The sequence below is a fragment of the Pelodiscus sinensis genome, chromosome 1 (assembly GCF_049634645.1).
Source record: "Pelodiscus sinensis isolate JC-2024 chromosome 1, ASM4963464v1, whole genome shotgun sequence".
Lineage (NCBI taxonomy): Eukaryota > Metazoa > Chordata > Testudines > Trionychidae > Pelodiscus > Pelodiscus sinensis.
Genome location: NC_134711.1, coordinates 323466824 through 323479407, shown reverse-complemented (window position 1 = coordinate 323479407; position 12584 = coordinate 323466824). Strand labels below are relative to the sequence as shown.

General features: G+C 43.9%; 1 protein-coding gene across 1 annotated transcript in view; it reads right to left on the bottom strand.

Annotated features, from left to right (window-relative positions):
* LOC112546503 (disintegrin and metalloproteinase domain-containing protein 20-like) overlaps positions 1-12584 on the bottom strand; it is a 148924-nt gene that overhangs the window by 98941 nt on the left and 37399 nt on the right. The window contains exon 9 of the mRNA XM_025186935.2: positions 3028-3197. Within this exon, the coding sequence (XP_025042720.2) occupies positions 3028-3197 (170 nt within the window). The remainder of the gene's footprint in view (positions 1-3027; positions 3198-12584) is intronic.

Sequence of the window (12584 nt, the reverse complement as noted above, 5' to 3'; positions counted from 1 at the left end):
ACTACAGGCAACCTACGCAGGCAGAAGAGGTGGATGAGACTTTTTTTAAACTACTAACAAAATCATCCAAAGTGCAATATTTGGTGTTGATGGGGGACTTCAACTATCCAGACCTATATTGGGGAAATTAACACAGCGGGGCACAGACTATCCAATAATACTTGGAAGATAATAAGGTCATATGGAACAGCTAGCATGTATTTGGAAAGAACAAATCATGTCAAACCAATCTGATAGCTTTCTTTGATAGTCTTGAGGTTATGGGAGAAGCGGTGGATGTGGTATACCTAGACTTTAGTAAGGCGTTTGATACTGTCTCGCATGATATTCTTATCAATAAACTAGGCAAATACAACTTAGATGGGGCTACTATAAGGTGGGTGCATAACTGGCTGGATAACTGTTCTCAGAAGATAGTTATTAACAGTTCACAATCCTGCTGGAAGGGCACAAGAAGTAGAGATCCACAGGGGTCTGCTTTGGGAGAATTTGCTTATTAAGTTTGCAGATGACACCAAACTGGGAGGGGCTGCAAGTGTTTTGGAGGATAGCATCATAATTCGAAATGGTCTGAGGTAAATTGGATGAAGTTTAATAAGGACAAATGCAAAGTACTCCACTTAGGAAGGAACAATCAGTCTCTCACAGAGGGTATGTCTACACTATCCCGCTAGTTCGAACTAGCGGGGTAATATAGGCATACCGCACTTGCAAATGAAGCCCGGGATTTGAATTTCCCGGGCTTCATTTGCATAAGCGGGGAGCTGCCATTTTTAAAACCCCGCTGGTTCGAACCCCGTGCAGCGCGGCTACACGGGGCTCGAACTAGGTAGTTCGGACTAGGATTCCTATTCCACAAGGTGTACCGGTAGTTCGGAATAGGAATCCTAGTCCGAACTACCTAGTTCGAGCCCCGTGTAGCCGCGCTGCACGGGGTTTGAACTAGCGGGGTTTTAAAAATGGCGGCTCCCCGCTTATGCAAATTAAGCCCGGGCTTCATTTGCAAGTGCGGTATGCCTACGTTACCCTCCTAGTTCGAACTAGGAGGGTAGTGTAGACATACCCATACAGAATTGGAAGTGACTGTCTAGGAAGGAGTACTGCAGAAGGGAATAGAGGGGTCATAGTGGACCAAAGCTAAATATGAGTCAGTGTGACACCGTTGCAAAAAAAGCAAACATGATTTTGGGATGCACTAACAGGTGTGTTGTAAGCAAGACACGAGAAGTCATTCTTCCACTCTGCACTGATTAGGCCTCAGTTGAAATATTGTGTCCAGCTCTGGGCACCACATTTCAAAAAAGATGTGGAGTAATTTGAGAAGGTCCAGAGAAGAGCAACAAGATTGATTAAAGGTTTAGAGAACATGACCAATGAAGGAAGACTGAAAGAATTTTGGCTTGTTTAATTTGGAAAAGAGAAAACTGAGAGGGAACACGATAATAGTTTTCAGGTATCTAAAAGGGTATCACAAGGAGGAGGGAGAAAATCATTCTTCTTGGTCTCTGAGGATAGAACAAGAAACAACAGGCTTAACCTGCAGCAAGGGAGGTTTAGGTTGGACATTAGGAAAAACTTCCTAGCTGTAAGAATGTTTAAACACTGTAATAAGTTGCTTGTGGAGGTTGTGGAATTTCCATCTTCGGAGATATTTAAGAGCAGGTTAGATAAATGTCTATCAGGGATGGTCTAGACAGTACTGGGTCCTGCCACGAGGGCAGGGGACTGGACTTGGTGACCTCTCGAGGTCTCTTCCAGGTCCAGTGTTCTATGATTCTATGAGAAGGAGGAAGTACCAATCAAAGGGTAGACCAGAGATGAGGTCAATTCAGTCAGTGATGATGTATCCCACTTCCAGCAGCTGATGCGGAGATGTGAACACTAAGGGTGTGTCTAGACTACAGGGTTTTGTTGACAAAAGTGGCCTTTTGTCGACAAAAGTATTCCTGCATCTGCACTACCGCTGAGTTCTGTCCATATAACGTCAACAGAACTCGGCAGTTTTGTTGACGGTGGTAAACCTCATTCTACGAAGAATAACGCCTTTTGTCAACAGAGTTCTGTAGACAGAAGGTGTTCTTGCATTTACACAGTCCTTTGTGTCTATACACTCATGTCAACAAAGCAGCTTGCTTTGTCGACAGAACTGGCTGTAGTCTAGATGCTCTTTGTCAACAGAAGCTTTGTTGACAGTCTCTGTCGACAAAGCCTCTGTCAACAAAAGCCTGTAGTCTAGACGTACCCTCAGAGAGGAGAAACTGCTTTTGTAGTTGGCTAGCTATTCACAGTCTTTGTTCAATCCTAAATTGATAGCATCAGATTTGCAGATGAATCGTAGCTCTGCAGTTTCTCTTTGAAGTTTGTTTTTGAAGTTTCTCCTCTTTTGGTGTTCATACCTCCCCATCAGCTGCTGGAAGTGGGACACATCATCACTGACTGAACAGACCTCATTATCTCTGGCCTTCCCCTTGATTGGTACTCCCTTCTTTACATGTGCCTGAATGTTTATACCTGCCTCTGGAATTTCCACTACATGCATCTGATGAAGCGAGTCCTTTGCCCACGAAAGCTTATGCTCCAATAAATCTGTTAGTCTATAAGGTGCCACAGGACTTCTCGTTGTTTTTGAAGAAACAAACTGCATATGAAACTTCAGGACTGGCCAACTATTTGGAATCTGAGCTGAGTTTCTCATTTGCTGTATCCTGTGAGGGTCAGGAGGTCTGGAAGCCATCTGTACTACTGCTTAGGAAATAGAACGAATTTAGGATTTTTCCAGGTACATGGATATTATCAAGCTGCTTTTTCCTCTTAAGCGACAGATCCAAAGGGAACCCAACTGGTTATTATAACATTGAGTTTATGCAGGAGAATAATGGAAGCATTTTGGGGGGGACATATGATAGTCTGTCTGACTTCTAAAGAAAATCTCAAAAAATACCTTTAAAGTCTGAATTTAATATTTACAGTAATAAGTATAAAGAACACCATTACCATATTTTCAAAGATTAAAATTATGGCTCTTACAAAATTAATTCTGCGTGGTCAAAACGTATGCGGTTCATAAGGCTCCTCTTAATATAGCCACTAAAAAAAACAAGACAGTCATTCATACGATCTGTAACTGTACTGAGATCCCTTTCCATCCAAAGCTCCAATGCAATCAGAACAACACGGAGGCCAAATGGACGATACATCTAAAAACATAAATAATAAAAAAATGTCATTTGCTTGTATTTCTTTGAAGCTATAATCGTTCAGATAATCCAAACAGCTGATATTGCTCTCCAATCTGTGTTCCTGTTTACCTCTTTAGCCACAGAAACTGCATAGCAGCTCAGGCTAAAACCATAATGTTAAAGGGACATCGTTGTTGATCTGAAAAATCTTATTTCTGGCTTGAGTTACAAACAACACTCATGACTACTGAAGCTGAAAGAACTTTTTAGAAAAAATATTTTTTCATTTATTTATTTTATAGTATTAGCTGTACTTCATGTACAGCCAGTTTCTCTATTCCAGTTATATACACTTCTACTTTCTATCCTCATACATTAAGATGACATCACCACTCTCATGTACAACTCTGAGGTTCTCATGTGTATCATGCTTCCTGAAACTGAATGGGGGCTACTCTTACTGACTTACTTACCCTCATATTGCAGAGAACACTCCAATAGTATGTTGGCAGAATGCTGAACTGAATGAGGCTTGATCAAAGATCTATGCAGTAACTGAACCAACACAATGTCAAACTTTTTAAAAGGATATTCATAATTGGTTAAAAAAACCAAACTGATTTCTAAAGTTTACATTTTTGGTAGAACATCTGTAATGTCCTAATAAATCTATTAGTCTTTAAAGGGCCACTCGACTCATTTTCTCAGATATGTACATCATTGACATTTAGAACAAACCTATTGGTTTAAAAGGTATTTATGATGGTTCTTTTGCTCACCCATTGATATTTATAGGGTCTTTTCAGCAGGAGAAAAATGACAGAGCTAGACACAACACCACTAGACCAGCTGAAGCATTTGTCTCCCACCAACATAATGAAAATCCAAGATTTCCTTTCTCTCTGTAAGTACTTAAAGGACAAATAAGCACAGGAAAAATGAGCAAAACCTATTCTTCATCACCATCCAATCTCTTAGTATATAGGAGATCAGTAGAAACTTAGGGACAAAGCAGAAGAATTCACATCTTTCCAGACACTTAACACAATGCTGGCTAGCAATGTGAGTTTCGGGGAGTATAGTGAGGATTCTTTCTTTACTTCTTTGATTTTTAAACAGAGCTATCTTTTCAGATGCCTGATACCTGGAAGTTGGAGAGCTCCAGACCAGGTACAGGTTGCTGTGTCCCCTTCACAGCTAAGCATAGCATAAACCTTTATGTCTCTTGCCTCCTGCCAGCAGCAGACTAGGCCATTGCATGATCTGACCTTTCTTTTGAACCAGCCCCTTGGCCATGTTACTTAAAGTAGGACCCCTCCCAGAGTAACAAAAAGTCCAAATAACCCTAAAGTCTAATTACCTTGGTGGGGAGGGGAGGGAAATACACCAGATGAAGTGGTCTTGGCCTCAACAATATACTCAGATGGAGGACTCTGATGAGGATCTGGTCTTTTTAAAATCTGGTCCTTAGAGATAGAGTCATAGAATCATAGAGCTGAATGAGACCTCAGGAGGTCATCAAGTTTAGCCCCCTGTCCAAGGCAGGACCAATCCCAACTAAATCAACCCGGCCAGGGCTTTGTCAAGCTGAGACTTAAACACCTCTAAGGATGGAGATTCCACCACCTCCCTAAGTAACCCATTCCAGTGCTTCACCACACTCCTAGGGAAATAATTTTCCTAATATCCAACCTAGACCTCTCCCACTGTAACTTGAGACCATTGCTCCTTGCTCTGCCATCCGTCATTACTGAGAACAGCCTCTCTTTATCCTCTTTGGAAGCTCCCTTCAGGAAGTTGAAGGCTGCTATCAAATCACTCTTCTCTTCTGCAAACTAAACAAACCCAAATCCCTCAGACTCTCCTTATAGGTCATGCACGCCAGCCCCCTAATCATTTTGGTCGCCCTCCACTGGACCCTCTCCAATGCGTCCACATACTTTCTATAGTGGGGGGCCCAGAACTGTACACAATATTCCAGATGTGGCCTCATCAGAGCCAAATAAAGGGGAATAATCACTTCTATGGATCTGCAGGCAATGCTCCTCCTAATGCACCCTAATATACCATTAGCCTTCTTGTCTACAAGTGCACACTGTTGACTCATATCCAGCTTCTCATCCACTGTAATCCCCAGGTCCTTTTCTGCAAAACTGCTACTTAGCCATTCAGTCACCAGCCTGTAACAATGCTTAGGATTCTTTCGTCCCAAGTGCAGGACTCTGCATTTGTCCTTGTTGAACCTCATCAGATTTCTTTTGACCCTATCTTCTAATCTGTCCAGGTCACTCTGGACCCTATCCCTGCTTTCCAACATATCTCTCTCTTCCCCTAGCTTAGAGTCATCTGCAAACTTGCTGAGGGTGCAATCCATCCCCTCATCCACATCATTAATAAAGATATTGAATAAAACCGGTCCAAGAACAGATCCTTGGGGCACTCCGCTAGAAACCGATCACCAACCTGACATCGAGCTGTTAATCACTACCCATTGGGCCTGACAGTCTAGCCAGATTTCTACCCATCTCACAGTCCATTTATCCAACCCACACTCCCTTAACTTGCTGGCAAGAATATTGTGGGAGACAGTATCAAAAGCTTTGCTAAAGTCAAGGTATATCACATCCACTGACTTTCCCATATCCACAGAGCTAGTTACCTCATCATAGAAGCTAATCAGATTGGTCAGGCACGACTTGCCCTTCGTGAATCCATGTTGACTATTCCTGATCACTTTCCCCTCTTCCAAGTGCTTCAAAAGGGATTCCTTGAGTATCCCGTCCATGATTTTTCCAGGGACTGAGGTAAGGCTGACTGGTCCTTCTTCCCTTTTTTAAAGATGGGCACTACATTTGCCTTTTTCTAATCATCCGGGATCTCTCCCAATCTCCACAAGTTTTCAAAGATAATGGCCAAAGGCTCTGCAATGATATTTGCCAACTCCCTCAGTACCCTTGGATGCATTAAATCTGGGCCAATGGATTTGTGTTTAACTTTTCTAAATAGTTCCTAACTTGTTCTTTCCCCACCAACGGCTGTACACCACCTTCCCATACTGAGATGCCTAGTGCATTTGTCTTGGAGCTGATCTTGTCCATGAAGACACCTGCAAAGAAAGCATTGAGTACTTCAGCTTTTCCCACATCATCTGTCACTAGGTTACTTCCCTCATCCAGTCAGGGCCCCACATCCTCTCTGATCACCCTTTTATTACTAACATGCCTGTAGAAACCTTTCTTGTTGCCCTTCACATCCCTTGCCAGCTGCAATTCCAATTGCGCTTTCGCCTTCCTGATAACTCCCCTGAATTCTCGAGCAATATATTTGTACTCCTCACTAGTCATCTGTCTAAATTTCCACTTTGTGTAAACTTCCTTTTTGTGTTTAAGCTCACCACGGATGTCCCCGGTAAGCCAATCTGGTCGCCTACCATATTTGCTTTTCTTGCTGCTCATCGGGATGGTTTCTTCCTGTGCCTTTAATAAGGCTTCTTTAAAATACTGCCAGCTCTCCTACACTCCTTTCTCCTTAGTGTAAGCATCCCAGGTAATCCTGCTCATCAGTTCTCTGAGGGAGTCAAAGTCTGCTCTTCTGAAGTCCAGGGTGTGTATTTTGCTACTCTCCTTTCTTCCTTTGGTCAGGATCCTGAAATTTACCATCTCATGATCACTGCTTCCGAGGTTGTCACCCACCTCTACTTCCCCTACTAGTTCCTCCCTGTTTGTGAGCAGCACGTCAAGCCGCGCATGGCCCCTGGTCAGTTCCTTCAGCACTTGTACCAAGAAGTTATCCCCAACAATCTCCAAAATCTTCCTGGATTGTCTGTGTACTGCTTTATTGGTCTCCCAACAGATGTCAGGGTGATTAAAGTCGCCCATGAGAACCAGGGCCTGCTCTGGAAGCTTCTCTCAGTTGTCCAAAGAAAGCTTTGTCTACCTCATCCACCTGATCCAGGGGTCTATAGCAGACACCAATGACAATATCGCTCCTGTTGCTTCCATCTCTAAATTTAACCCATAGACTCTCAACAGTCTTTTCTCTCTCCAAGTACTGGAGCTCCGAGCAATCATCCTGCTTTCTTACATACAATGCAACTCCTCCTCCTTTTCTCCCGCATTTGTTCTTTCTGAACAGTTTATACCCTTCCATGACAGTGCTCCAGTCATGCAAGTCATCCCACCAAGTCTCCGTTATTCCAATCAAATCATAGTTCTTCGACTGGGCCAGGGCTTCTAATTCTTCCTGTTTGTTTCCCAGGCTTCTCGCATTGGTCTACAAACACGTTAGATAACCAGTTGATCGCCCTGCCTTCTCCATCCGAATTAGGGGTCCTCCTTTGTTGCTCGTTCCTCCTTGTGATTCTTCCCGGTGTCCAACTTTTCCTCACTTACCTCAGGGCTTTGATCACCATCCCCCAACAAGCCTAGTTTAATAAAGCCCTCCTCACTAGGTTTGCAAGCCTGCCCGCGAAGATGCTCTTTCCTCTCTTGGTTACGTGAATCCCATCTCTTCCTAACAATCCTTGTGCCTGGAACAGGGTCCCATGGTCGAAGACATCAAAGCCCTCTCTCCGACACCACCTATACAACCACGCATTTACTACCTCAGTTTGACGATCCCTACCTAGATCTTTTCCTTCAGTTGGAAGGATGGATGAGAACACCACTTGCCCTTCAAATTTCTTTGATCCTTCTTCCTAGGGCTTCATAATTTGCTGTGACCCACTCAAGATCATTCTTAGCTGTATCATTAGTTCTTACATGATGAAGGAGGAAGGGGTAGTGATCCAAAGGTTTAATCACTTTTGGAAGCCTCTCGGTCATATCCTGAATGCAAGCTTCCAGTAAGCAGCACACTTCGAGATTGCAGGTCTGGATGGCAGATGGATGACTTAGTCCCTCTTAGGAGGGAGTCCCCGATCACCACCACCTGTCTTCTTTTGGGGGTGGTGGTCATGGAATCCCCATCCCTAGGACTACGCATCCCATGTCTTCCAGTACATGGTGTTCCCTTCTGATTTCTTCCCTGAGAGGTCCCTGCCAAAGCATTCTCCACCGCAGTGCCTGTGGAGAAAGCCTGAAAGTGTTTACTTACCACTACAGGAATCGGGGATACCTGAGTTGGCCACCTTCTCCTTCTAGAGGTTACATGCTGCCAGTTTTCTTCCTTGTCCTGTACTGCCCTGACTGGCTCTTCAGCCTGCTGTGCCTGCAGGATTAAATGCTGCCTTGTATTGAGGAAGTCTTCATCCTCTCTGATAGAACGTAGGGTTGATACTTGGGCCTCCAGTCCTCTAATTTTTTCTTCCAAAATGGTGACCAGCTTGCATTTAGTTCAGATGAAATCCTTTCTTTCTTCTGGGAGGAAGACAAACATGGCACATGCTATGCAGGTAACAGCAGCAGACCTATCACCATCCATACATGCCTTCCTTCTGAGAGATTCCTCAGTTGTTATTAGATGCCTCCTTGAAGGGAAGGAGTGTAGTGAAAAGATGTTAAGAAATGGTGAGTGTATCTTACTCCCTTCCCAACTCCCTCTCCAAAGTCCCTGTTAACCCATATTTTTATTTTTAGGAGTTTTTCCAACATGCTCCAAAACCTTCCCTTTCTTAGGGAAAGCATGCCCTAAGATTGATAGGGTAGTTCACCAATTTGGAGACATATGTATGTGGGTGTTTCTGGTCCTGGATTAGAGGATGGTTTGCAAGGAACATTCTACAGATCACAGTCTGAGATTTTTTCTCCATGTCTTTGTAGCCCTGGACATATGGGTCAAACATAAGAATGGCCACACTGGATCAGACCAAAGGTTCATTTAGCCCAGTATCCTGTCCCCCTCAGTCATCTCTTTTTCAAGATGAAAAGTCCCAGTTTCATTAATCTCTCCTCATACTGAAGACATTTCATACCCATATCCATTTTTGTTGCCCTTTTCTGTATTCAAGAGGTGGCTGTACCATGGATTTTATATAAAGACAATATGATATTTTCTGTCTTAATATCTAATCCTTTCTTAATGATTCCCAACATTCTGTCCCCCCCCCCCACTCTTTTTTTTTTTTTTTTTACTACCACTGGATTTTGAATAGAAGAACTGGGCATGTTGTCTAAGTTTGCTCCCAAGTACGATAGTCCTATGGGCATTGGAGGGGGCAGGGTCAAAATAAACAAAAACTAAGCAAAATTAACAAATATGATTATGGGTATGGAATGACTTCTATATGAGAGATTAAGAAGATTGGGATGGTTGATAGTGTGTGGCAGTTATCTGCTTGCACTGCTGAGAGACAGACACTGTGCACTGTTGGGATGTGTAAGAGTTAAATGAGTGGTCTGGGTAATCACTACCGTGCTGATGGTGACGGGGGTACAGCACAGGCAGGCACTGTGCCTATTGATTTATAGACATGTTTTCCTCCTTTCCTGCTTGCTTGGGATAGATAAGCACGTAGTTGGGCTGAGGATGCAACTTCTAATGAACACTTTCTGTCTATAACTCTATGTTATCTTCCTCCCTTCCCTCTTTCTTACCCACTCAAACATTCAGGGCCACAGCTCCTTCCCACCTGAAAAACGCTGATTTAAGGAGTTTTGTAAAGCTGGAAACAGTAAACTGGGGCAGGTATAAATGTATTCATCACATGGTTAGGATTATGCATTATATGGTGTTCATGTTATTAAATTAGGGCTTAAGGTGTGAGGTCACTGATAAGTGTATTTATATACTAAATAAGATAAAAAGGTCTCTACCTGCAGTTAATTTTTTGCTCACTTGAACCAAGGTTTTGGCGGACGAAGGTGAAAATAGTATCTGCAATAAAGAAGTCTGTTTATTCCATCTGCTTCTGGGTCACCTGTTCTTTTCTAACACATGTGTGCTGCTACCCAGGGTACTGCTGCTACAAATCTCCAACTATAAATGCAAAACACCAATACACTTAACATGAAGCAACCACAAGGATACTCTTCGAAGAAGTACCCGGAGAAAGCAATTAAGGCTAACAACACAGGATGGTCTGAAAAGCATTTTCCAAGCCCCGTTACCAATTCAGGGGGCAATAATCCATCCTAGATGACATTTTGTTTAAAGACATTAGGATGGTGATTCGAAAGATATGATGGAAAAATATGTTAAAAGGAATACACGAAGGTCATTTAGGAATGGAAAAATCTAAGAGAAAAGACAAAGATGTTTTATACAGGGCTCAAATGAATACCGACATTGAAAAGTTGTCAATTATGTAGATGCTAGAAATGCAGGCCAAGTCAGGCAAAAGAGCCCATGTTAATAGCCCACAAAAATGACCTCCAGAAAAATTTGGTATAGATTTGTTTACATTACTAAAAATAGCCCTAAGTAGATGCACTAGACTGTTATTCTCAGTTTGTAGAGATAGCTTTACTAGAAAATACTGAAGCTAAATCAGAGGTTCCTAATCACTGGTACATGGACCAGTGGTGGATCATGAACCCCTGCCTGCCAGACCATGGCACTCTGCCAGGCTGCTAATGAGCCCTGCCTGCTGGGGAGCTCCGTTCCCTATAAAGCGTACGCCTTCATGTGCACTAAAAATTCTCCTCCCAAGGCATGTGGTGCTGCAGACTGCCACGGTTGGAGCAGGGCAGCCTCACCAGAGCCCTGGTTCTAGTCTGTTGGTAGCTACACAGCCCTGGCCAGTGATGCTGCATGGCAGGCGGCTGCCTTGTGTCCTTTCTGTTGCAGGCAGCATGTTTGGGATCAGGGAGCAGAGCCTTCACACCTGTCATGACCATGAGGGATGAGCAGCAGTCTGGGAACTAAGGGGTTAACTGTACCTAGCCAGGTAGCAGTCAGTCAATAGGAATGCAGACAGGGATTCCAAACTGAGACAAAGGAATTTCTATTTTTTCTCTCTTTGGCCCTGGGCAGTTGACTGTCCAGATCCTGAAGGGGGCAGACAACATCTCTCTCTCCAAGAAAAGACTCGTCACAATCTGTAAGTAGGGCTAAGTCTAGATAAATCCATTAGGTGTTATTGTTTTATGGTTTGGGAATGGGAATCCGATATTTGTGCATTTAGAAATGGGGTTTCCTTTCTTTTGTAACTAAGTTTTGTTTCCATGGGAAAATTCCCCATGAGTTTATTAATTGGTGGCTTTTATCATCTAGCCAATACAACTATGCTTGTAACAGGAGTCTTGTGGTGATAATAAACGTTCTTTCTTTTTTATTAACCTGGTACTGGTTAATTTGTGTGTCCTGGTTTTACTTTAGGGCTGAGATTTCCCAAGTGATCTCTTCCCTGGTTTTCTTACCATTTCTTGGGTGGTGGCAGCGGATTTTTATGCCCAAAATCTAGGTTTTTAGGATTTGGGGAGGGGGGGGGGGTTATACCAAAGCCTGGAAAGATATCATTTTGGGGTACTTTTGTGGGCCCTCACTTCTGCATTCATTGTGTCATAGTGGGGAATCATGCATGGACATCAGATTCCCAGGTACCTATCTCTGTAACAAACCCTGTTGCCAACTCTGTCCAGATATCACACAAGGGACACCATCACAGGATCTAACCACACAGACCACAACATGAGGGACTCACAACACCTGCACACCCACTAATGTGATATATGCCTTCAAGTGCCAGAAATGCCCCTATGCCATGTATATTGGCCCAACCAGACAGTCTTTGTGCCAAAGGATAAATGGACACAAATCAGACATGACAAATGGTAACATACACAAACCTATGGGGCAGGAGTGGGGAACTTTTGGGTTGGGGGCTGCTGACCCACAGAAAAATTAGTTGGGGGCCAACTGAGGAGAAAGACAGTCTCCACACACCAGTTCCTGGGGGGGGGGGCATCCTACTAGATTTTGTGTGCTCCAGCCCCACTGTGCGGCAGCAAGGAGGCTGGAGGGCTCATGGAGGTCCATAAGCCTCAGGAGCCAGATCCAGATCCAGGCAAGCGGGAGGCAGCATCTGGCCCCTGGGCCTGAGGCTCTGTAGCCAGACAGACCCCCCCCATCTCATCCATCTTATTTGCCTGTGGGTATGTCTATACTACCCCGCTAGTTCGAACTAGCGGGGGTAATGTAGTCATCCACAATTGCAAATGAAGCCCGGGATTTGAATTTCCAGGGCTTCATTTGCATAAAGCTGGCCGGCGCCATTTTTAAATGCCGGCTAGTTCGAACCCCGTGCCACGCTAATCTGAACTAAGCCTAATCCGAACTAGCTACTCCGTGCCGTGTGTAGCCGCGCGGCACGGGGTTCGAACTAGCCGGCATTTAAAAATGGCGCCGGCCGGCTTTATGCAAATGAAGCCCGGGAAATTCAAATCCCGGGCTTCATTTGCAATTGCGGATGACTACATTACCCCCGCTAGTTCGAACTAGCGGGGTAGTGTAGACATACCCTTTCTG